Source organism: Heterocephalus glaber, unplaced genomic scaffold, assembly GCF_053883595.1.
Source record: "Heterocephalus glaber isolate CG9 unplaced genomic scaffold, H.glaber_assembly_v1.0 deba00001610, whole genome shotgun sequence".
In the NCBI taxonomy this organism is placed as follows: Eukaryota; Metazoa; Chordata; class Mammalia; order Rodentia; family Bathyergidae; genus Heterocephalus; species Heterocephalus glaber.
The window spans coordinates 17,555,300-17,582,697 of NW_028258381.1; the positions used below are offsets into that span (position 1 = coordinate 17,555,300).

General features: G+C 41.9%; 1 protein-coding gene across 1 annotated transcript in view; it reads right to left on the reverse strand.

Moving 5' to 3' along the window:
- Galnt17 (polypeptide N-acetylgalactosaminyltransferase 17) overlaps nucleotides 1-27,398 on the reverse strand; it is a 488,817-nt gene that overhangs the window by 315,143 nt on the left and 146,276 nt on the right. The window contains exon 2 of the mRNA XM_004840005.4: nucleotides 556-739. Coding sequence (XP_004840062.1) covers nucleotides 556-739 — 184 coding nt within the window. The remainder of the gene's footprint in view (nucleotides 1-555; nucleotides 740-27,398) is intronic.

Below are 27,398 nucleotides of genomic sequence, written 5' to 3' on the forward strand. Positions count from 1 at the left end.
CTCCAAAAATATCCTGAAACTGTGACACAAGGATTATACCTTTAGAGCTGTGGATTAGGAAAATAAATACCAAATCAATACACATAAAGATGTGAATGAGAAGAAGTATTGATTAATGTTATATATAATAATGAAAAATTGAAAGTAATTGAAATTTCCAATAGTGGAAATAATGATTATAATCAATAACATCAAAAAGCCTTATGATGTCAAATAAAAAGCATAAAACCAGTATTTCATAGGCTCACAATCTGAATAAAACTGGACTCAGTATATTAAAACTTTAATTGTTGTTGCCTTTAGGTAATATGATTAAGGTGATATATTTAAATGTAAACATTTTGTATTGAGGACTTTTTTGTATGTTTCTGGGTCATTGTGACAACAATTTAATTTTTTTATTTAGCTAATATTTCATAAGCAACAGTTCTTGGTTGACTGATTATGGAAGAGACTGAGTGATTTCCCCATGTCAGTTAAAAAAGAGGAAATGTCACAGATTCACAGTGTAACCCATCCATATGACCATGTCTGAATGATCGAACCAGAACTTACTTGGTGGGACGATAATCCGGAATGGAACGATCCAGTGAAATTTTTTCACTGAGGTAGGAATTGTACCCATACTTCTCATGGGGTCCCTTGGCTTTTTCTTCTTCCGCTGGGGAAAGGGTGGCAGGAAGGCCCCCTCTTCCCCGTCCACCATAACCTTCAATGAGCCCAAGGGATTTGGATAAACCTAGAAAAAGAGGAAGAAGAATTACTTGAAAAATACCATACCAGGACGTGGCACTCAATCTCAGAAACAGTCATAGGAATCAGAATGTCATCTGTTGCAGAAAAAATTATGTCCTCAATTTATCAATCCCAGGTATATACCCTAAAAATATTTTTATGAAGAGCAGGTTACGGCAACAAGAGTTGTAGGGTTAAAGGCTGGTTGCCAATTAGGAGATGGAACAGGGCCAACAAACAGGAGAGGTCAACTGACATGGGAAAAATGAAGGCCAAGAGGGACACACAAAATGGGACAAATTGGGACTATTATTCATGCCTCGTTTCCTTCCTCCATGGGGCAATCACAACAAGGCTGGGTCTGCCAGAAAGAACCTGGTACATCACAGAGTCAGAGCAGCAAATAACAGGTAGCTGCCAGGGGTTTCTGTTTCATTTAAACGGAGAATGACCGTGCAGATTGATTTTATCATGAGTTCAAAGCATTCAACAGCCTGACATGGCTTTTTACCTAATGGTTTTATTTAAATTTCATCTAAATGGCCAAAGGCAATACAAAATGTTAGAGAATAAATCACAAAGAAAAAAGAAACCCATAAGGGTGATAACCATGCGAAGTAAAGAGGAGGCCTCTGTAATAAGCCTCCTGAGCAATTCAAGTTCCCAGAATGCCAGCAGCTTTGCACTTCTTGTTCCATTAGACGATAAACAACTTGATGGGCAATTTTTAAATCCTACAGTTATGAGAGTTTTTACTACTTAGCTAGGAAACTTTGGCTGTTATGGCTTTCATTCCCTTTTGCCATTTCAAATGCTCCAGCTACTCAGTATACACATACACACACACACACACACACACACACACACACACGACAGTTTGTGTGTCCAATACCCAGCATTTCTTCGACACTATTGGCAGGATGAGTGTGAACCAGAGATGTACACAGTGGCTTTAATGGTGGGCCAAGGAGGACCCAGACCTCCCAAGAAGACATCCCTAGGGAAGTTAAAAGCCACCTAATCTGCTCAGGTCATGCCTCCCCATCACACAACAGCAAGGCCTGTTTGTCTGAAAACAGAAACGTATTTTCTGTAATGTCAAGATCAAAAGCAAAAAAAAAAAAAAAGATCAAAAGCAAAGGTTAGGCAAGCAGGTCAGAGTAGATCTCAGATGAACATCTTTCTTCTGCCTGGGAATCGTTTCCACAGTTCAACATGTTCTTTAGGAATCCTAACCCTTTTGCCCTGCCACCTGCCCATACAGACCCCATCAGCTAAGACTTAAATTAGCCAACATTTCCTGCCTGGTTTATTGTCTTTATTTTATTTTATACATCTTATTTTAATTTGGGCAGCAGTGGGTTCAGAGCCTATACACTGAACTATATTCCCAGCCCCTTTTACGTTTTACATTGAAACAGAGTCTCACTACATCACTAAATTGTCCAGGCTGGGCTCAAACTTACAGTTGTCCTGCCTCAGCCTCCCAGATAGCTGGGATTACAGGCATGCACCACCACACCTGGCTTGATTCCTTGTCTTTAATATCACATCCTACCTCAGTGTATAACAGATACTCCAATAATGCCATCTCAACCTGGCTCAAAACATTTCCTGTGTCAAGTACAAACACCTGTGCTTGGTTTTAAAAAGTGGTTACTAACGGGAATGTAAAATGGACCAGCCACTTGGAAAAGGGGATCGCAGTTCTTCTACTTGCCATGTGACTCACAATGTGACCCAGCAATTCCACTCCTAGCAATTCCACACAAAAACTAGAACATAAATGTTCAGAGTAACTTTATTTATATTCGTGAAACGTCCATCAAGCAGTGAATAGAGAAACTAAATGTGATATATCCCTCCAATGGGATATTTAGGAATAACAAGGAATGAAGTAGCGATTCATGCTACAGCCTGGGTGAATCTTGAAAACACTGTCAGGTAAACCAAGCTGGTCAAAAAAGACCACATGATCTATGAGTCTGTTTATATGCGATATATAAACTAAACAAATCTATAAGGCCAGAAAGTAGCTTAGTGGTTGCTCAGGGTTAAGGGGATGTGGGAAGTGACTGTTAAAGAGCATGGGTTTTCTTTGGGGGATGCTAGAAATATTTTACAGTTAGATTGTGGTTATGGTTACACAACTTTGAGCATATACTAAAACCCACTCAACGGTACATTTTTAAGTAGATGAATGATATGGGATATATAAAATCCTCAATGAAGTTATTTTTTTAAAAAAACCCTTGTGTGGACAGTTCCACAGCAAAAAAAGAGAGCTAACTATCATAAAAACTTTCCACTCCAACACAGAAATGCTCAATAAAATAATTATACATTGTGTACACTGTACAGCTGAGCTTGCAAGAAAGGGAAATGCTCAGGGATAAGTCAATGCCAGAATTGAGACCCTCTCTGCTGACAGAGAAGGAAAGTGGGTGGCCATTAACTAAAGGTTGAGTTTTAGAGCCCAGTCAAGCACAGAGTAAGGAACTCCAGTTCTCTAGAGAAACAGAATTGGAACTGAAATATCTATAAAAATTTAGACCCCCTGCCTATAATCCCAGGACTCTGACAGGCTGAGGCAAGAGGACTACAAGTTCAAGCTCAGCCTGGACAACTTAGTGATTTAGTGAGACCCTGTATCAAAAATGTTTTCAAAAATTTTATAAAGGTCCAGGGATGTAGCTCAGAGGGAAGGCCCTGGGTTCAATCGCCAGCACGCATACACACACACACACACACACACACACACACACACACATACACACACACACCTGGATTTCAGATTTCTAGCCCCTAGAACTTAGAGAGAATAGATTTTTTTTTTGGTACCAGGGATCAAACTGAGAATAGATTTTTGTTGTTGTATGTCACCAAATTTATAGTAATTTGTATGAAACTACAGGAAACTAAAACAATGAATATTAAAAAATAGAATGGAAACAGATAAATAAAATATATAAAGTCAAATACTACCCCAAAGACAAGTGGGGTAGTTATATTAACATTACATAAATAGACTTGAAGGCAAATGGCTTTATAGGAATAATACAATCATTGCAAAATGATAAAAGTAACAATCTGGCAGGACACTCTAAGGAATTATAAACTACCATGCACTTAACAACACAACTTCAAAATACGTGCTGCAAAAACAGAACACCTTACAAGGAGAATCAACAAATACACAATGATACTGAGAAATATTAACTCATCACTTGACACTCAATAAATCAGAAGGACGGAAATTTAGTAACAACAGAAAGGAAATGAACAACATCTTCAAGAAGTTGGATCTGCTGGACCCTACACTTGATTTTCCAGGAAGTACACATTCCCTTTACGGGAGCACAGAACATTAAAACAACTGGCAGACCACAAAGAAAGTCTCAACCTATCCTACTGGCCAGCTTTTCTGAGCATAAATCAAAAATAAGCCCAGAAATTAATGATAAAAATGTCACAAACTACCCATATACTTTGGCAGTTAAAAAAAAATTTCTAAACTGGGCATGGTGATGCACACCTGTAATCCCAGCACTCTGAGAAGCTGAGTGGGAAGATCACAAGTTGGAGTCCAGTCTGGGCAGCTGAGTGACCTATCAAGACCTTGTCTCAAGATAAAAACTAAAACGGACTGAGGAAGTAGCTCAGTGCAAAGGCTGTCTGTTTAATCTCTAGTACTGTAACAACAACAAAAAAGACTTCTAAAAAGTCATGGGTCAGACAATTTATCTGTTAGAAATACCGGAAGTTGATAAAATATGAAATAGTCTCAAAAATTGTAAGACAGTGCTAAAACAATACTTTCAAAAAGCTGTATCCCTTAAATGATATATTTTGGTGAGCCAAAGTTCACTTCCAGTTAATGAGGTAAATATCTAACACAAGGAGTTAGATAAACAGACAAGAAACTCAAGGAAAACAATAATTAACAAAAGAATTAAAAATGAGTGACATCCATATGCAAAAGAAAAGAAAGAAGAAAGGAAAAGAGGGAGGGAGAGCTTAACAGGAATTGTGGAGACAACTCCAGCCATTCTGGAGGGGGAAGGTCATGTTCCCTTCAGGAAGGACACAGGTACCTGTCACAGTAGGTACAACGCCCAGAGCTGAGGGTTCTTTTGGGAGCTCAGAAAAATGTCTAAATTTCTTTTAGAATCAGAACACACAGCTATGAAATTTAATTTTTCAATTTTTAATTTTTTAGAGGGAGCAGAAAGATTCCGGGAAGATACAAGGACCCACCACCCACAAAAGTTTGACTGTGATCCTGGCTCTCTTGAGTTGAGGCTTTACCTGTAAGTGACCAGGAAGCAAGGACAAGGAAAATAACAAGATCTCACCCACAGCTGATGGATTTCATCCAGGCAGTAGGCAACACAAGGACAGACCCTAGACAGTAACAGCAATGACAACTGCACTTGTGGGTCATCTACAGGTTCTGGGGACAATGCGTAGTGCTTTACATACACTGCAGCATGTTCCATGTACTCTCTTAAGGAGGTTCTTATGGTCTCTGTTTCATAAATAAGGACACTGAATCTGAAAATGCAGGAACTCCAGTTTGGTTTGGTTTTGTTGCTCTGGGAATTGAACCCAAGGCCTTTGCACCAAGTTACATCATCACCCTTTTTATTTTTTCTTTTGAGACAGAGTCTCTCTAAGTTGTCCAGTGGGGCCTTAAACCTGAGATTCTCCCAGAGTGTTGAAATTATAGGTGGGCACCACCACATCTAGCTTAGACATTTTTCTGGATTCTCTCTATAGAGATATAAATGATTAAACTTGGGCTGTGACAGAAGATGGGGCCAATTCCGGTGTTCTTGCAATAGCACGTGCAAGATGTGGTAGGGGCCTCACTGAAGGCACTGGTGGCAGTGGTCAAAGAGGAGGAATTTGAGAAGTGCCCAAAGAGAAGGAGGAGTTTGGAAGGCTGAGGCAGGAAGATGCTAAGTTCAAATCTGGCCTGGACAACTTACTAATTTAGCAAGACCCTATCTTGCAATAACATAAATAAGGAAAATTTTAAAGGCAGATGTATGAAGGCCCTGGGTTCCATCTTCAGTTTTACAAAAAAGGAAAAGAAAAAGAAAAGCCAAGCCAAGTCAGACAGGTCTGTTCAGAGGCCACCAGGGACTAACAGAGGAGACCATCCCTCCATATGGAATTGAGCAACTATGGGTTAACTGTGTTATTAGGCAACTGTGGGTTACCTAGGTAACTATGCTCTTTGTAGAATGTACCTGAGCAGCCACGACAGCTTCTGTAATCTGTCACCAAAGGAGCGTAAGGGACTCAGAAAGTCCTGCCAGAGCTCTTTGCTCTCCCCCTCTCTGCTGCTCTGCTTTGTGTAAATCCTGCTTGCTCTATTCCCAAGGAAACTCCAATGAATTAAACTTTGTAAATAGAAAAAGAGAAATATAAGGAAGCACAAACTTCTATTTTGGACTCTCAAGACTGACAGGAATCACTCACTGAGCTGCCGGCATTAAAAGTCGCTTTTTGCTTCTATCTTCCTGTTAAGAGTGGTCTGTCCAGGGTCCTCACTGCTTCCTTCTTCAAAACAATAGACAGTGCTCAGCCAGTGTCTCTGCCTGGTCACTCTGGCACACAGTGGTCCTTCTTCATCTGTGGGGAAGCTGGTTTAAGGATGCCCAAATACTTTATGTAAAATGGTACAGTATTTGCATGGAACCTGCACATATTGTTCTATATACTTAAAACCATCTCTAGATTGCTTATCATACCTAATAGAATATAACTCTATGTACATAGCTGTATACTGTATTGTTTTTATCTGTATTTTTTGTGGCATGGCTTTTTATTGTTTTTTTCCCAAATATTTTCTACCCACTGTTGGTTAAATCCACAGGTGCAGAACCAGGAGATGGGGACAACTGTATTTTCATCAAATGTAGAGGAAGAACTGTATACTTCAAAACTTCTTTTCCACCCCGTATGGATGCTCTCTTAATGCTGGATGTGAATCTCAAGACTTCAAGGAACTGAGATTAAGGAACGGAGAAACATCTGACACTTCCCAGTGACACTTCCCATTTGTCTTTATAATCTATTTATCCATTTATCTCTCTTCACCCATTGACTAGTGTTTAGGCTTTAAATTTTAAGAAAGGCTTCCATAATTGTTTTTCTATTCAATGAGCAGAGTAGCTATTACTACGATCACTTGAGAGTTGAAGACATGGAAACTCAGAGGAAGCAATTATTTCACTCTCCAGAAGTGATGGAGACCGAATAGGATATGCTTCCCAATGCTCCAATCGCCCTAAACAAACACACGAACAAAAGTGCATGCACACATACGTGTACACACACACACACACACACACAGAAATGTGCTAAAAAATCACTCTACCAGGAAATTTTATAGAAATGAAGCACCTGGCACTGACAATACAAAGACTTGTGAAGTAAATGATAGCAAACTCATAAGAAGAAATACTATACAACAACGAAAATGATTGCACTGCAGGCACACGTATCAAGCAGGTGGATCTCACAGACATAATATAAAGCAAAATGGAAGCATATAATTCCATCCAAACCAAGTTTGAAACACTAATCAAAGTATAATTTAGAAATATAAACTCATGTGGTAAAATTATAAAGGACAGCAAAAAAAAGAGAATAGATTAAGTATGGATAGAGAAAGATACACAATGAACCTAGTAAGGCTCCACTATGAAGGGAGGGCAGATCCAGCTACAATCATTATATAATTATAACCTGTTACATAAGATATATACATATCTAGATGTATCAAATATTGAATAACTTAAAAAGTGCTAGAGACTACTAACTGCATCCTCCTCTCCCTCCTCCTCTTTTCTTTCTCTTCCCTTTTCTACTCCTCCTCCTCCTCTTCTTTTTTCTTTTAATTCATCTTGGATTTTCTCTTCTCTTTTCCAAGTACCTGCTTCTATTTTTCATAAGCCTCCAACTCAGTCTCTGGTTTTCTTGCCAGAAGGGCCACCAAGTGTTGTGGGTCTGAATACGGTGAGTCCCCTCCAAAACTTATGTTGAAATGTTATCCTCTTTAGGGAATATTAACAAGTGAGACCTTTAAGAAGTAATCAGGGCTTGCCCCTCACAAAAGGGTCAATCCATTCATGCTATTCATGGACTCCTGGACAGATGCGGTGGTGGCGAACCTATAGCACACAAGTTATATGTTTTTCTTTTAAGACAAAATTTGTTAATGTATGAGTTCTAAACTACAACCTCAGTATTCAGGTTTACTTTCAGTGTTGAAACTTTGTGATAAATAAGTGAGTTTTGGGTTGTAATCTGGGCATTGCTCTCTAAAAGTTCGTTATCACTGGACTAATGGGTTAGCTCAGGAATGAGTCTACTGTAATACCCAGTGTGGCTACTTATTTCCCATACAGCTGTCTCTTGCAATGTGATGCCCTGTGCTATCTCAGTACCTGCCAACAAGAAAGCCATCGTGAAATGTGGCCTTTCAATTTCGGGCCAGAGCCATGAGCCAAAATAAAACTCTGCTTTACGCAGTTGGTGGCATCGTGCAATTCACAGCAGAAAACAGACCCAAGACACCAAGGGTCAAGGAAAGAGTCTATCAGAATGGGCCAGAGCTGATCTTTGACTTCACTCAGCAGATTGGATGGGAAATATCTGATGATTCTTCTTCTTCTTCTTCTTCTTCTTCTTCTTCTTCTTCTTCTTCTTCTTCTTCTTCTTCTTCTTCTTCTTCTTCTTCTTCTTCTTCTTCTTCTTCTTCCTCTTCCTCTTCCTCTTCTTCTTCTTCTTCCATCTATGTAGTTTGGTTAGCTTGTCTTTTTATTCATTGACAATACAGAATTTCTTTTGTTTGGTTTCAGTAGACAGCTTCCAACCTCAAGTCATTAAATTCCACCTCAGAGCTAAAATGCATCTCAGCTGTATCTGCCCAGCACGCTCCCATGGGCAGCCTTCCCAATGCAGGCAGAGAAGCCAGGGAGGGGATTCTGGATACAAGAGCACAGAAATTAATGCACGCTAATCTCACCAAGAACACACAGGAAATGATGGTTCCTAATGAGATTTCCTTTTTCTCTTTTTTGTAGTATTATTTCTTCCATTATGAAAGGTGCCCACTTAGCAGCCTCAAAAAAGATTGTTCCTCACAGAGCAATGTGACAATTATGAATTATATATTTCGTGGTCCATGTGCTCCCATTTTCCCCCCAATTTCATCTGCTGGAAAGGTGCAACATTGCAGCAAAAATTTTCTCTAGCATTTTAATGTGCTTACTTAGCAGGCCCTGGAAACTTGGAAAATATAGATAAGAGTTCAAATCCAATGACAAAGCTTAAGTTGGTCTCAGCCAAGAAAAGGAGCAAGTTGGGATGACTCCGTGCACCCAGGGTAGCTTTTCTGAAGGTGCTCCTTGCAATCAGGCCCAAAGCAGTTGCTGTCTGTGCACATGGATGTGAACTTGGAAGCCTGGAAGCCACATGGCAAAGGGAAGGAGAAGCAGTAAAGAAAGGAATAGGGAAGACAATGGTTGACTATGCAGCACCAGACCTGGGAAGACAAATCACTGGCTTTTCTTCTTCAGGCTATGCCTCCTGTGTTAGTTTGCTGAAGACAACAAAGCCAAGTGGCATCATATGCAAGAAGCTGAAGATAAACATAGAAAACACAGATCAAGGTCAATACTGCATACCACGTATAAAGAGGTGATCAAACCATACAGTATGTGTTTAAGTAAAAAAATGTATTATAGTAAAAGACACATTGGCATGATCCCCCTCAAATTCTCCCTCTTATCCCATCATTGTTGCCACTTTCTGAAGCAGTTCTGGAGTCCTCTTTTTGTGTTCTGAAGTCCTCTTTACCCAATGTGGTCCAAAATATAGTGATTGTGGCTGCTGAGTGCCAACCAAGGGAAAAATAGTCATAAAATCAAGATAGTGTGTTCTCATCCACATTATTCACTGGATCTGGTGCCATGTGACTTCAGACTCTCCCCGCAAATTAAAATGACCAGGCAAAGGAAACATTTTGAATCAATTCAGAACATCCAGGCAGCCAGGACAGCATAACTAAAGACACTCGGGGAAGGGTACCATGTCTATGTGCTCTCCACAAGGAAAGCATGCCTGCAATTGCAGCAATTTAGGGGGCTGAGGCAGGAAGCTTGCAAGTACAACTCCACAACCTACCAAGGCCCTGCCTCAAAATAAAAATAAAAAATGACTAGAGATGTAACTCAGTGCAAAGGCCCTAGGTTCAATCCCAGTATGAATGACAGAGAAGGGTGAGAGGATATGGTCATGCCCAGTGCCTAACGCGAAGAAAGTTCTAAAGAACTGTTGAGTTTATGGATGAACAGAGATTAGATCTACAGATGCAGCTTGAAGCCTTTGCTACAAAGTGAACAGCTGACTTTATGAAAGAAAATTAATATCCAAGAGAAAAATCATCTAAAGGAGTTAAGAGAATCTACACTAGGAAGAGACTGTCACAGAGAAATCAAGCCTGGGAAAGGCCTTCTGATGTCACAGAAGAAGGGCACCAGTGACCGCTGAGACGGCCGTATCCATGAAATAAATATTTCCAGGTCATAAAAGAAAGCAGAGTCAAGGTGCCTGGGTGGAGCAAACAGAGATCTTGGGTTAACAAGTGATTTTATTCCAGCAATAATCAACTTGAATATGTAACATTAAAAACAGTCTATTTATAAAAGGAACAAACACTGGAGTTGACCTAAAAATAACCAAGAAGATCAAAAAATTTTACTAAAAGGGATAAAATAAGACAAAAGAGACGAATGTCGAACAATTCAATTTGAACAATAAGAATAGTTTCTGTGATCATTTTTTCTGTTTGTATTGAGTCTATTTTCCAAAAGTGCAATTTTACTTGTGTTAAAACTAGCAATTAAAAATGTGAAAAATAATAAATTGGAAGGGGGGACTTTTTATCAGAAGATGGACTATTACAGAGATTTATAATACAAAATGTAACTCCTCCTTTTAATGTAGATTTGACATAATTCCAAATGGGATTTCATTTTTTGGAAGATAACAAAGGGTTCTAAAATTAACCCAGAAGAATACAGAAGTAAGAAAAGTTAGACTTTTTTTAAAGTACTGGCGAATGAGCCCAGGGCCTTTGAACTGAGTTACAACCTCATCTCTTTTTCCTTTATTTTGAGAGTTTCTCTCTAAGTTGCTAAGGTACCCAGGTTGGCTCAAACTTGTAATCTATTTTCTCAGCCTCCCAGAGTGCTGGGGTTATAAGTTTATAAGTTTAAGCCACCACATTCAGCTATTTTTTAAAAAAGAAAGAAATGAGCAGTATTGTTTTATCTAATATTATGTTAGAAAATAAAGCAGTCATCAATAAGAGGGGCTTGACCATTGGAAGGATATATATATTATATATATAATTTTTTCTCAATCATCCAATTTTCCAGATGTCAAGTAATAAAAATAACTTCCACATTTGAAATTTTAGAAATTCCTTTCTAGTGCAGCCGAGTGAGGAGCACTTTTGCAGGATAGCTTGTGATAGCAGATGACAGCAGAACTCATCTGTCCCACATGGAGCCCAAAATCCTCTGAGGTCTCTTGCTTGGAGCTGCTCAGCAGCATAAATCACTGCCACCTCTGTTGCAGACTCAGCTCAAGCTACAATAGTTCCATCATGGTGGCAAAACACAGAGTTCTGGTTGTAAATCAACCCCGAGCTGCTTGGCCACCTCCCTCTGTACAAGTAAGGATGTGATTTTCTCTGGGGTTACAGTCTACACTCAGGAGTTTACAGACAGCCAGCACTGTTCTCTCAGAAGTAGGGGTGGTTTCGACACAGGCACACAAACCGCAGGAGAGATGGAGACTGTGGCTAAAGGCATCTGGTGCCTCATCGGCTCTTAGAGCCTTAGCATGTCCAAGCCACAGCCTAGCACAGAGGAAAGCATACAAGCTCAGGCTTACAAAGTCACGCATACACACGCGCACACGCAGCCAGGGCCAGGCATATCACATAGCCTGGCTTCAGCTGGGCTGCGGGGATGAAGGGCCACCTGCAGAGAGCCCCAACTCCTCCTGCAGGTTGGTGTCCTCAAGCAATCCCACTCGATGCTAACGCATCTAGAAGCTGATAAAACTTTCAATCAGAAAATCACATGCTTAATAGTGAACAAAACTTCCAGGTTTATTCACGACCAACTTCCACGCACTCTTGGGAGAGTGAAGACCCTTCTTTCAGAAGCTGGTACAGCACAATAACAGAGGTAAATAAGAAGGAAGAAACGGGGCTATTAAATCATACGAAAAAGTCTAATAATTGAGATAGACAACAGAATAGGAGATGAAAGACAAATCAGTGAATTGGGGAAGTTAATATTTGCCAAAAGAGAGGATAGAGCAATTTTGGATACAAATAGTAATGATGATTAGTTCAATCGACAAATGCTTATTACATACAAAGCACTGTGATAAATAATGTGTATATTAGATGCTAACTATGTATCTTTTAAAATTCACATATACATGTGTATGTGTGTAAATATATTTTTGAATTCATTATTCACATGAGTTTTTGTGAGATGGATCCCAGGGCCTCACATGTGCTAAGCACACACTCTGCCACTGAGCTATGGCCCCAGCCCTCATATGGCTTTTTTGTTTTGTTTTGTTTTGTTTTTTGGTACTGGGGATTGAACTTGGGTCCTTCTGCTTGTGCAGCAGGCAGCAAAACCACTGAGCTAAATCCCTGACCCCCTCATATGGCTTTTGATGTCATCTCTTAAATCTCTTCTCTCTACTTCTGCCACCACTCCGGTAAGTCTGGGTCAACTTGAGTTATTGTAGTCAACTAACTGTGTCTTCAGGGTTACCCTTCTAACATGCAAACCTGATCACCCCTTGCAACAATACTTGCGTGCCTTTGTGGTACTTACGGAAAATAATCCAAAAGTTTTTGCAAACTGTACAAAGCTGCTCATTAACAAACTCTCTGCCCAGCCTCATCCTTGCCTCTACTCTGCTTTGTCCTTGTTTTCCTGCCATCCTAACCCTGTTCCGATGCTTCTAAGATGTCACTGCTCCCCAGGGCCACTGCTGGTCATCTTGGCTACTCAACATGGTCAAGCAGACATTTTCTGCACAACACCTGACCCAGAAAGTCAGATGCTGCCCCTCAGTGGGAATCTCAGCCACAGCATGCTGATGTACTCCATGTGCCCTTGACCTTTCACACCTGCGGACAGGAGTAAGCCTTTATGTCTTTCATAATACATGGTAATACATTTTCATTATACATGGTAAGCACTTCATAAATGTTATGCACACAAACGAATATCTGAATGAGCAAAGAGAACAAATGAGTGCATTATAAGCTGGGCTAGCCAAATATATTACCAAGTTCTTGTGTTGATATAAAAATCTCCTGGTGGCAAGTCAAAGATTGGCAAGCATTGCTCCATGAACCAATGTAAAACCATGATTGATTCTCTGCTTCATATATTAATATGATCATCTTGACATTTGTTGACAACTGCATTATTATGATGATTTTGACATTTTCTATCCTTGTATCCTCAGAGCTTTGCAGACACAATGTCCAAAGGTTAAGTTAGCTTTAATAGCTTGAACAAAGAGTTTAACTGCATCAGGTGCTACTTGGGAGAAGGGAACTAGACAAAACATTCCCTAAGTATAAGGACAGCAATCCACCAGAATCCAACTTAGAATCTTGATTTAAAAGGAAAGAAAGATCACCCAATCCCACTTCTCTGATGCAGGAATTCCTGACAGATTTGTATTGCATTTCCCCAAGAATGAAAAGCTTACCACCTTTCATGTGTTCATGACTTCTATCTGCAGAGAGTAAAACTTCAATTATGTATAGGTTATTTCTTCTATTACTTCTCTCATCTATATCTATCATGTAACACATTAAACTTTAATGTAATTTTCAAATATTCCATGATCATGACCTCTCTTTATACCTTCTTTTTTTTCCAGGCTAAATATATCCACTCCTCCATCTTAATATGATCATGTTTTCAACTTTCCATTTGTCTCACAACTCGGGATGCTGTAACAAAACACCAGTTATTGGGTATCTTCAACCAAAGGGGTTTACTTCTCATAGTTATGGGGGCTTGGAATTCCAATACCAAGGTGCCAGCAAATTTGGTGAAGGTTTTTGTGTTGGTTTGGTTTTAGTTTTTGGTGGCAAGGTCATACCATGTAGTCTAGGATAGCCCTGAACTTGCTATGTAGCCCAGGATGGCCTCAAACTCAAAATCTTCCTACCTCAGTCTCCTGAGTGCTGGGATTACAGGCAAGATCTGTTGTTTTCATGAGGGATCTCCTGGCTTACACAAAGCTACCTTTTTGCTATACTGACATGTGGTAGAATCTTATGTTTTGGTTTTACTGGTGCTGGGGATTGAACCCAGGGTTTCATGCATGCTAAGTATGTACTCTACCACTGAGCTACACCCCCAGACCCTCCTCCTCCTCTTTATAAGGGCACTAATCCCATCATGGGGGATGTTCTACCTTCACAACTTCATCTAATCCTAGTCACCTCCAAAGTCAACACCTTCAGGGCCGGGGATTTAGCACAAGTGCAAGGACCCAAATTCGATCCCCGGTACCAAAAAAACCCAAAAAAACAAAGTCAACACCTTCAAAGACCATCACACTGAAATTTAGGGGTTCAACATACAAATTTGGGGAGCACAGAACTCAGTTCATGACACATGGTCATCAACTGCTGGATTCTGTCCTAGGTGACAAAGCAATGACTAATAGGTCTCTGGATTTGTGCAGCCCCTGGAGCCCAGAGGTACATTTTTGTCCATTAGCTGAACTGTTCATGCAGCATTTGCAGTTCTGAGAGATATGAATCATTGTTATGTGCTTGAAGTGCCTTTGGAACAAACTGTCCATAAATTTTCAAACTGCGGATATATTCAAAATGACATGTCTTACATGTATTATGAACTTTATACTTCCTGGAATCTTTCTACAAAGATTATTTAATTTGCTCCTCAGAAAATCCCGCTCCACCATCACCAGGTAAGAAAATTAAGACCAGATGAAGATGAAGAACAGCTCTAAGATCATTGAAGTTAGCCGTAGTGGATCTAGAACTCAGATCTCTGCATTTCAGGCAGTCAGGTGAGATTTAACAAAATGCTCTCTCAGATTTTAAGTCACTGTGATAAAGAGGATAAAAAGGCCTGAATCTCACTCTCAGTGCCAGACAAACATGGGCACATACATCTCCCTGGGTTGGGAAGTGATCACAGCTTGGTCTGGCTGATGATACACCCGAGTATGTAGGAGAAAAGAATGTTTCTAACAAAATAGAGGAAAGAAGGGTTTGGTAACCATCAGATGGATGGAAGGCACTCTTTGCACAGGTTAATTGTGCCACTTAGCCTCGTATAAAGCTTTATAAAGCTACACAAGGGAGAAGAAAGCTGACTTACGGATGGGCAGAAATACGCTGAATTGAAGAAAGCACCCTGCTGTGACCGGAGAAATCTGCAGGCATCAAACATGCGCATGACCCTGAAGTTTTCACCAGGACATATGCTACATTTGCTCAACACCTGCCAGGCCCAAAAGCTCGCTGAGGAAACTGCCTGTCCTCCCCTTCCACACCCCAAGGCTACCTTCCAGGACTTAATCGCTAAAAACAGGGGTTAAAGAGGAGAGGGCAGGGTAGTGCAGGTTAGCAGCACCAACTTTCACCAATTCTGCAAAAGGCATCTATCTCGATGACCCTAAGTCTAGATCCATAGATTTCCAGATGACAATAACTCTGGTCATACAGGTTACCATCCTTAACTTGAAAGTCCAAAACACTCTGAAATTTGAAACTTTTTAAGTGCCAATATGATGATGTTCAAATAGGTGTTAGATTTTAGAGCATTTCAGATTTTGAATTTTCAGATTAGAAATGTTTAATAGGCAAAGTGCATGGAAATTTAAAAAAAATCCAAACAACTCTGAAACCTGAAATACTCCTGCTCCTAAGCATTTCAAACTAGGTTTACACAACCTACAAATTATGAAACCAGAATAAGGGCAAGTAAAGGAAAAGAAAAACGAATGATCCTAGTAAAATGCTGCTACTTTCCACATCCCCAAAGGCAACAATATCACACACACACACACACACACACACACACACACACACATCGTTACCATCCCCATCGCCGTGTGTAATTTATAGAACCTAGAAATAATAAAAATGCCTATATTCTATAAGAAGGACTCAGAAGCAACACAAAATTTTAAAACACACATCCAGTTTCTCATAAAAAGACCCTGCTGATAGGATCACTTACTTACCATAAATTTCCTCCTCTAAGCCCTTCTCTGAAGTAGTACCTTAGATTTTTGTTCAAGAAATACATCTAGGGATGAGAATACAGCCCCACACCATCAGTGTTGGACTTGGCCATTTCCTGGGCAGACCACTATTCCCCACCCTTGACTTTGAACTTAGCTGTGAAATTTGCTTTTGTCAACAGCAGCAAAAGCTTGAGGTCCTTGCATTGTTGGTTCTGGCCTCTTCACCCTACTGTCACCATGACACCATGTTTTGGGAGGTCCACTAGTCCAAAGGAGATAAGAGACAGCAGAGCAGCCAGATCCAATCTGCAGGTTAGAATTAACCCCCCCAGCGGAATGCAGCCCAGATCAACCAAACTTCTGTTTATCCAAGAGAAAGAGAGGCTTCAAGAGTAACTCATCTTGGGCCGGTAATTTAGCTCAGTGGTTTCGCTGCCTGCTGTGCAAGTGCAGGGACCTGAGTTCGATCCCCAGTACCAAAAAAAAAAAAAAAAGTTCCAAAAAGAATAACTTATCTTGACATTTTAGGCCTGAGCAACAAAGGATGTTGGATTTGGGTGCACTTATGGAGAAGTGGAGAAGAAAAGATTTGGGGGTATGAAGGTGTGACACAGAATGAAGAGCTTGGTTGGGACATATTAAATTGGCAATGCCTCTATAATCCCAGCATTTTGGGAGGCTGAGGCAGGAGGACTGCAAATTCAAGCCCAGCCTGGGAAATAGCAACTTAGAAAGAAATACAGTAATTAAAGAGCTGGGGATGTGCTACCACCAAAAAAATTGGGTATACCTGTTAGACATCCAAATGAAGCTATCAGCACGTATCCTACAGAGTTTGGGAAAGAGGTCAGGTTGGAGATCTAACATTGGGATTCATTAGTGTGTAAATGGAGCTTAAAAGTTAAGTTCCTTGAGAAGAATACATAGGCAGAAAAGACACACAGAGGAAAAGGCTAAGTACTGAGTCATGGATAGTCCAACAAGTGGGGCCAGAAAGAGAAGAAAGGCTGGGCAGGAAAACTGAGAGGCAGGTAGAAGGGAACCCTGGAAATGGTGGCGTCCACTGACCACTGAAGTTGGTCCTTCGGAGCCTTCAGTGATTTGCATGGGACCCATTTCAGAGAGCCAGAGCCTGGAGGAGGTATAGGAGAACAAGAGGGTAAAGAAGAGAAGGCAACAGGTAGGGGCAGCTTTTCCAAGGAGTCTAATGAGGAAGACAGAGAATGTGTCTAGTCTAACATTCACAATAATGGAAAAACAATTACCTTGATACAAAAGGAGGGGGAAGCTCAGCAATCTCAGGATGTGATTTGAGCGTCAGCCTAAAGCTGAGGGAGTCCTGAAACCCAGACCCTAGGGCCTGATGTGCCCTGCTGTCCCCGTCTAGCTGATGGCCCTAGACAGTTCCCTTCCACGAGCCTGCAAGCATCACATGGAGCCATGGACCAAAGACGATCTAAGATCCTTCAGAGCACTCAGGTTCCATCCTCCTGCCCCTGTGGCTCCAGTGTGAAAACATGTGACAGAATGGGGACACACGCAAGAAACCACATCCATCGATAAAGGATGAATGTGAAGCCGTGTGAATGCATCTGTGAAATCAAGTTTCCCACAGGCCTTCATTACAGCGTTTTGTGATTCCATGTGACCCACACAGAAGGGAAACTGTGAGGCCACAACACTTGATAAGGACCTCAGAGAACTGTGGCACTACAGAAAACCAGAAGAAAGAAGCAGGGATCTTTCTCTGGGTTTCCAGATACAGCAATATAAACACTAGTTTAAGATTTATCCATAAGATTTATGAGTAATAAAATCCAACTGCTTAGAGGACTGATACATTCGGCAGATCCAAAGAACCCCTTGAATAAACAGAAAATGACCAAATGTAGAAAACCTGAGACTCTCAGGATCAGATCACCAAGGGCCAGCCCAGTCCTTGAACTCACGCAGAAAACATCCCCCTCTGCGGATCCAGGCTCAGAACAAACACATGCAGAGATACGAACTCCCTCAGGATGTCCCAAAGCAGCCCACACAATTGGGCTCCTTTTATTGGGCTCTAAATAGCATCAAGTGTGCTTCCTCATCACATCTCCTACACCCTGGCCCAAACTCTGCCTGTAACACACAGGAAAATTAAGTTTCCTCAGAGATGTGTTGTTACAGTTCTCAGAGTCCAACCTGTCAGGCTTTGCTCTTTCCCAGTTCAGCTGCTTCACTCCTTCCTTCATGTTCTGGGTGACTTTAGCTCCTTCCCTTGTTAGAGTTCTCCCAGGAGAACAACTAGCAGCGCCTTAGAGGTAAAGAGCCCTTGGAGGATGCACAGCCTCTAGCTGGTCTAGCAGCCCCACCCAGCTCACCCACAGGCTGCAGCTTTATGCAGGTGAACAAGAAGAACCCTTCGGGCATGGCACTCTAAGGAGAGGCATGCAGGTACAATAGGACCAAAGAAATGGCATACACTTCTGTATGCCATTCTCTTCCATGACTCAGAAAATGACCCTGAAGGTACGGTTTGGGGAATAATCTATGAAAAATATCCTGAATTTATTTTTCTTGGCTGGAGATGATCTGGAAGCTTTTGGGGAATTAATGACCTACAGAACATGGGCTTCCTAAAAGGCCCATGGTGAAATGCCAGTTTCTATTTCCAAATGCTGCACTGAATGTTCAAGGAAAGGATGTCCCTATTGCTCTCCTTTCAGGCATCCAGGTCACTGTTCCCAGCATGCACAGGTCAAAGTCACAGCCTTCGGAAGGTGCAAAGCAAGCAGGCCTGCCTGGGTATGCACTGAGGGTGGCCCCACCAACCTCTCCTCTCTCCAGAGGGCTCAGCAGGGAAGCCTGGGGTTACCTGGTTCTCAGGTAGAAGGCTGGAAGAGCCCTTCAACTTGAGATTCAATTTATTTATATTCTTTCCTTAATATTATCATTGTAAATATAATTACAAACATCAAATGATAATTACTGCTAATTATAATAATAGAGCAAAATTAAGGAATTGTGACAATAATGCATAACTAAGAATTAACAAAATAAAATGAAGGCTCAGTGCTATTGCAGTCAGAGACCTGAGTAGCTGTGGGTGGACACAGAGGATACTGTGTGCTAGGGGGCTCCCCAGGGGCTCCCATTATGAGGCTCCAGGACCAGTCAGGACCCCGCCCAGCATCTCCTGTCCTCCCTGTCCTTTGGATCCACAGTGTCTCCCTGGGGGCCTGCGAGGCTCCCTGCTTTCCCCTGATCTGTTTCAGGCTGCAGAGGAAGGTAAGAGGCTGGTTACCCTGAGGCACCTGGCCTCTGCACTGGACACAGCTTCTTTGCCCAATGCTTGTTTGTTGCATGACTTGATGCACAGCTGTCTCCCCTGTGGTTTTCTTCGCTACCTCCTGTCAAGGCTGCACTTACTTCCTATCCACCAACCCCTGGGGCAGGATTTCAGGGCTCCAGGCTCAGGGCAGACAACCTCTGTGGGGTGTGTGTGTGTGTGTGTGTGTGTATGCATGCAAGGGCTTAAACTCTCAGAGCTCAGTTTCTTATCCTACAGAGCAGGAATAATGACCATAAGTTCATATAAAAGAATGTACTCCAAGAGGATAGCATAGTACCTGGCAAATAGTAGGAGCTCAGATTGTAAAAGCTTCTTGTGCATTGCTGGTAGAAATGGAAATCAGTACAGGCATTTTAGAAAATAATTTGGCAGTTCCTCAAAAAGGTACACGTGGAATTAGCATATGACCCAGCTGTTTCACTCCTAGGTATAAACCCAAGAGAAATAAAACATGTCTAGACAAAACAAAAACTTGTACACAAATGGTTAGTAGCATTATTCATGAATAGCCAACAAGCGGAAACAACCCACATGTCCATCAAGTGTTAATAGATAAAATGTGCTGCATCTATACAATGGAATATGATTTGACCATAAAAAGAAATGATGTATTGAAATGCACCTCAACATGGATAAACCTTGAAATCATTATGCTAAGTAAAGAAAGTCAGACCAAAAGAAATGCAATGTATGGTTGCATATATATGAAATATTCAGGACAGGCAAATGCATACAGACAGAAACAGTAGATGCTAGGAGTGGACAGAGTGACTGCTAATAGGTACAAGGTTTCTTTTCGGAATGATGGAAATATCCTACCATTATATTATGGTGTATTGTATATGTCAAAGGGGTCAATTTTATGGTATGTAAATTATATCTCAATAAAAATAATGAAAAAAACCAAAAATGGAATATGAAAAAAGACATAGTTATGGCTCTTTATCTTTCTTCCCCAACTTTCTTGCTTCTACTTCACACTGTTGGGCCAAAAGCTCAAAGCAGCACCTGGGTCCTAATGCAGCTGCCTGAATTAACACGGAAAAAAAGCTTCTACCTTTTTCTCTGTTGGGGCACCTCTCTGATGCTAATTCTCTGTCTATCCATCTGTCCACCCGTTCATCTATCTGTGGATCCATCCATCCATCCATCTGTCCATCCATCCCTCATTTTTCTAAACTTTCACTCTACTTCCTCTCTGCTGCACAGTTCTCTGTCATATTCATCCTGCCTAATTCAAATGAACCAGTTTTGTGGCATGGTTACACACACACACACAGATCAATTTTTTTGTTCTTCAAGGATAATTAACTATTATAACTTTTACATTCCACTGTCTGCAAAGCAATACATTAAAGGCAATTAAATGCTGTGTTTGATTTCAAAAAGATAGAAAACATCACAGTGTCAATGAGGATGAAAGGCCACACCTGCCTCCCTCCCTCGCACATGATGGCTAGCGGTGAACCAAAATTAAATAATTTTTTTCAAAATCCATTAAGGGGAAGATTTTTTTTTTCCCCAAGCAGACAACGTAGTGAGCTCCTCATGAATTTCCCTGACATCTCACATGACAAAAACGTACGCTTTAATCCCTTCCCAAGGCTAACAACTGCAGCAACTCAACCTTTCACATTTAATTTCCTTTTAAAACCAGGTTTCCAGGGGGCTCCACATCCCAGGCAGCAGTTGCTCTGGAAGGACTCCAATGAGCAGTAACTGCCTAGAACCCAATAGGTAATTATTGTTATGCAAATTGCCTTCAGAGCCAGAAACTCTGAGTCAATACACATTTTCTCTGGGACCAGCTTGCTCTGTCTCCTAATTAGCTTTTGTGCAGCAATGACTCACAATTTTTTAAGGTCAAAAGTCCCCTTTATGAGAATATCCACCTGACACACTGAAGTGTTTTTTCCCCCTCAAGGCTGCTTTCATTCTTCATAATTATCCCTTCCTAAAAAGAACTAAGCACAATTTCTTAATGTGTCTTTGTGGCACTGGACATTTGGCCACACGGCAGGAAAACCTTTGCTCTTCTGTTATTATTTTGTTTTCATTCGCTCTTTCAAATTTCAATTTACTGAAAAAAATGTTTTTCCAAGCACTCCGATTAATCTCTAGAGGAAAAACCTACGATAATGGTACCACCTTGACCTCCTGGAATTTACAGTCTAGAAAGGAACTAAAATACACCCACACTGCTTAGGTGGCTAAAAGAATATAAATATAAATATATATATATTTATTTATATATCCTTGAGTATAATTTTTATGATGATTCAGGGAAATTAGGAGATCAATATGGGTTTAGAATAAAATATTCATGGCATAATAGCCAAGGACAGTATGAAAGGAGAAACCTAGTTCAACAGGTGGGAAAGTCTTTGTGTCTCTCTGCTGTGTGGACTCTGGGTTGGGACTTTAGAAACCTCTCTCTGGGGAAGCCTCCACTGCCAAGTTCAACCACAGCCACCGTGCCCAGCACTAGTGATCACAAGGGACCAGAGGACCTGGGACAAGGGCACACCAAATGGAAAGGAAAATAAGAGACTGATTTGCATCTTCAACCAATACAGACTTACCAGGTACTCTCTAGAGATTTAGCCACACAAAACAGACACAATTCCTAGCCTTCTACACATCGCATCTTAGTCCTTTTTACTTCCCCTTCCCCCCATCTGCCTCTCTTCTTCCATCCCCAGAGTCCCTTCCTATCTGCAAAAGGTCTACCTTCCTCTTTCCTATTGTCCATCTGTTATTTTGCTCTTTAAACTCTTTATATTTTGATAGGTACACATATAAACTCCCCACAATGAATGAATCATTGTGTATCACTAACATGTACTAATAATAAGTACATGGAAATGAAGAATAAGTGAAAAAAATTCCTAACCTTCTGCCCCTATGGCCTGAAGAGAAAGGTTGACATTGTACAAGAAATGCAGTTGGTCTGATATAAGTTCTACACCTGTAGATTCAACCAACCACAGATCAAATGCATTTGGGAAAAAAAAAAATGTGTCTGTACTGAACACATCTCTTCTTGTCATTTCCTAAGCAATACAACTATTTACCTAGATTTTACATTGTATTAGGTTTTATAAGTAACCTGGGCATATTTAAAATACATGGGAGGGTGTGTTTTGTGTAGGTTCTGTGAAAATATGCCATTTTCTATAAGGCACTTGGCCACTGGGACTTGGAGACCCTAGGGTGGGGGTGGGAGGTCTTGGAACCCATCCCCCCAAGTACCAAGGGACAAATGTGTGCACAAATGAGGTATACAGCTGACAGGAGAGCAGGTAAGAGGGTAACCTGCCCTCATCAAAGGGAGGGAGGGGCTCACAGAAGACTTCTCTGAAAAAAGTGAAAATGAAGGTGAGATTTTACAAAGGAAAGAGAGATAGGACATGATAAGCAATTGGCTGAGGGCAGACTGAGAGAGGGATTCCTTCCTGATCCTTAATGACACAATGTGTTATGGGCTGAATTGTATCCCCTCAAAATTCCTGTGTTTAAGTCCTAGCCCGCTCTAACTCAGAATGTAAGCATACTTGGTGATCAGGTCTTTAAAGAGGTGAATAAATTCAAGTAAGGCCTGGGTGGGGCCCTCATCCAATATGGCTGGCATCTGTACAAGAAGAGCAGGCCATGCTGGGAGAGGTGGTGCCCGCCTATAATCCCAGCACTCTGGGAGGCCATGGCAGGAAGATTGAGAGTTCAAACCCAGCCTGAGGATGTAGCTTGTTGCAAAGTCCCTGGATCAATCCCAGGTACCAAAAGAAGAGGAGGATCTTAATTTTCTGTCTCCAGAACTGAGAAAAGATTTCTGCTGTCTAAGTCAGTCTGTGGCAGTGACTGTCCACACAGCAGCCAAAATAAACGAATGCACAACCATAGACAAAGCCACTGAACTGGCAAGGGTTTTCCAGTAGTGGTGACATCAAGGCAGGGTTTACGGTCAAATAGGTAAAATGGAAGAGACTGGTGAGAGCAGACAGACAGTGGTGGTGTGGAAGTGAGCCATATGCCTAAGCTCTCTTCCAACTCAGAGACGATCAAAGTGCTTCTGAGTTTCTGGTGAGCAAGTGCATGCTGCACCATCCACAGCCATAACAGTAGGACACCGCTGTCCCTTCCCTCCCTCAAAGGGAATCGTCTGGAGAATCATCAGGAGCGCAGGAAGGTGTCTTGGCCAAGACTTCAGCACAGCTCAGCATAAAGCTCGGTGCTAGCCCGGATTCAACCCTCTAATGCCCTGTGGGTCTGTGTCCTTTCTAAAATGCAGCTGTTTATCTTATACCTCAGATTTCCAACCTCTGCTCCTGGAGAAAATAGAAGCAGGAACTGGTTTCCTCATCTTTTTCAATTTTTCAATGTTATTTATACTTCAAATTTTAAAACCTTCCTGCTTTAATCTCAGCGGTTCTGGGAACTGAACCCAGTACCTTTGCACTAGGCTGCAACCCAGCCCATCTGTACTTTTCATTTTGAGACAGGGTCTCATTACATTGCCAAGGCTGTCCTGGAACTTGCAATCCTCCTGCCTCAGCCTCCCAGAGTGCTGGGATTACAGGCATGCACCACTCCATCAGGCTCTTATCTTTTTCTTTCCAAAAGGAGTCATCTCTTACCAACCTACTTTCAATATTTGTCTGAAATTTTATTCCTTTCACTTTGCATATACTTACATTTTAATGCTGTGTTTTTGCTTTTCATCTCCTCCATCAAAAATCTCAGCTGTTTTGTCTTGTTTTATTTCTTACTAACACTTTACCTCCTTGTTCTGATAGTCTTTTTTATTTTCTTGTTTCCAGGATGTTTTTAACCTTCTGACCTCCTTTTAGTGCCCTCTCACTGTCTTCCTTTTCTATGTATTACTTAAGAATTTGTTTTCTTATTGGGCAGCAAAAATTGTGACTGTGGGGTGCTGGGGAGCCCCCTACACCCACTGAGGACCCTAGGGGCCTCCTAATTCCTAAATACCCCCCAGTGCCCAGCAAGGCTTCCTCGCCTCCAGAGCCTCCTAGTGCAGCTCTCCATAAGATGATGTGGACCCGGCCTGGAGGCACAAACCCCAGCCTGGCTTATCCAGAATGACTGAATTAAATGACTCCATGTACCAAGCCTAGGGTTCACTATTCCTCCCCAATCTACCCTGCACACCATCCTTACTAAGTCCATCTTTGGGACAGGATGTTCGTTCCTTGTCCCCAATATTGCTGGGAGACAAAATACATGGTTACCTGGTCAAATGGCAAGTCCTGAGCCCAGATATTACCAGGGACCTTTGCCTTTATGCTCTCCACTGCTCCGGTTACAGAGAAGGCCAGGGGAAAGAAAAATGATATCCACAGAGCTTTGTCGAAATGAAATACAGAGCAACCATTCCTTGAAAGTTATTTGGGGAATAAATCTAACCAACTGCAATCCATACTGGTTTTGACTGACTCCTGCAAAGAGGATTTACTGGACTAGTGGTAGAAGTCCACCATGGCAGTCGCTCTGAGCTGTCTTCCCAAGGGTCCTTCCTCCTCTTTCTTCACCTTCTTCTTGAGCAACCCAATGCTGACTGTGTGTTACGTTGTCCAGCCCCAGGATGAATCTTTGCTGGCCTTCTGCTTGTCACTTTTCCAGCCCTCTTGCTCCTAAGTATACCCCTGCGACTTTGTCATGGCCAATGTAAGGGAAAGTCTTCTCCTCCAAGCTGCTGGAAAGGTTATATCCTCTTGACCAAGAGGACAGACCTTTGCTATCTGCTCTGCTTGGGGTCCTGCTGTCAGGACACAATGTTTCCAACTGTGCAGGAATGAATACACATAACCAACTGGGAAAAGTGTGCATCTGACCCTGTGAGCTAGTGAACAAGGCAGGGACCTCAGTCCTCTGGAGTCCTTGTTAAGTAAAGTGTAGATATCTCCATGCTTTCAGATGCTGCTAAGTATTTGGGTACTTGTGAATAAACGCAAGCAGGCACATGGGCTGGGAGATCATAATTACTAAGACAATGCCATTGAAGACAGCATGGTATGATTCCCAAGGTCCTTTAGGGGTCATCAACACAACCTTCATGGGGTCTCCGCACCAGGCAGAGTCCTGCTGCTTCTGACTTGCTTTGTCCTAGACACAGTGAATGAGGCGGATGGTACGTCTTTCTTGGTGTTGACTGGCAGAACACACAGGTTTCAAGTTTGGGCCCCATTTCTGCCAAACGTACTGACTACAACCCAGACAACTTATGGTCACTTGGTTCTGAGCCCTGGCTCCATCCCCAATCTCTCTTACCCTTCATCATAAACTCCTTAACGTAACTGCTGTCATCATCCTAACGTTCTGGATTTGTAAGTGCGATGATTAACTCTGGGAATCAGTGTGACTGCGCTAGGGATGCCCAAGGATCCGCTCCAGTGTACTTCTGGGCACCTCTGTGAGTGTTCGGGGAAGACCGACGTGTGCGTCAGTGAGGAACCCCCATCCTGGACATGGGCAGAAACCATCCAACTGCCTGGAGGCCCAGACGACCAGGAAGAGGGGACATGCGAGCCTTCTTCTGTTCTCTCTCTCTATAACCCTCTGGATCTTCCTTCCGGAGCGAGTATGTCCTTGCCTGACTGCACCTGAACATCACACTGCAACTTCTTCGGCCTCTGGACCTGAGACTTGCACCAGCGGCGTTTCAAGGACTTCTGGGCCTTGGACCTTGGACCAGGGGCTGCTCCAATGGCCTCCCGGTTCTGAGGCTTCCGGGTTCCTGTTCGGACCCACAGTACTGCCTTTCCATTCTCTGATCGTGTGAGTCAAACTAATAAATCTCAGTCTCACTCTGTCTCTGCCTCTTCTTCTCTTCTTGTATCTGGCAAAGGTACTGAACTTTATACATTTTTTTTTACCTCTCAGTTCTTTCTCTGGAGACTCCTAATAAGCATAATTCTCTAGCATGTAACGCAACTGCTGCTTCAAATTAATTAAAATTAGTAAGTAAATATAAAGAAATGGGCACCTTAAGGATATGTTTTGGGTATCTGACCCAACGAGGTTTATACAAAGGTTATGAAGGTGTGGTTTTCTCTGCTTGGCAGGGAGCCTGGACGGCTTCCTGAAGGAGGTGACATTCGGAGGGTGATCTGCAGGACAAGGCTGCATGCCAGGGAACAGAGAGGTAGAAGATGTTCTCAGGAGGAGGAAAGGCATGTGCCTCCCATCATGGGCCAATTTAGGGGAGAGAAGCAGGTGTGACCTGTGGCACAGCCTCGAAGCAGAAACCTGACTGCCAAGGGGGTGGGGGTGCTTTGTGTAGGACAGAGAAAAGAAATGACTGGGTCTGTGTGTGACAGCATGGATACAACCAGGACAACAGTCAGAAAAAGAACAATGAAGGGAGAAATGACCAGGGAGAGATGAAGTCAGCTGTCCAAATCTGACTCCACTAAGAGAAGCGGCAGGGAGAGAGCAGAGGAGAAAAGAGAGTGGAGAGGAGTCGCCAGGTCTGGGGTCCCCACCCCACCTTCCCCTCACCCCATCCTCCTGTTTCCTAATCTCCTGAATTATTATCTCCCCCTCTACACTTACTAAGGGGCCTGAAATCCAGCAAGGTTCTGGGGAGAAAGAAGGGCTCTCAACTAATTCTGGGAGGAGGTAGTGTGGGGGAAATTTATAAGGACAGATGTGAAAATCTAAACAGTCAATCAAGTGGGGGATTTGATATAAAATATTCAACAAAATTACCCCTCCCAAAAGGAAAGGCACAGAGATTTTGTGACATCAGACCCAGTGGCTCTGTTGAAAGTAGTTCTACAAAAGGCCAGGCCAGGGAATGAGAAGGGGAATTCAACTGTCGGGGTGTATACTCAGAAATGGTTAAGATGGTAAATTTTATGCTATGTATATTTCATCATAATTACATTTTAAAAATTTTATTTTATTGGTACATTTTAGGTATACCATATAAGGACATTCATCATTGGAA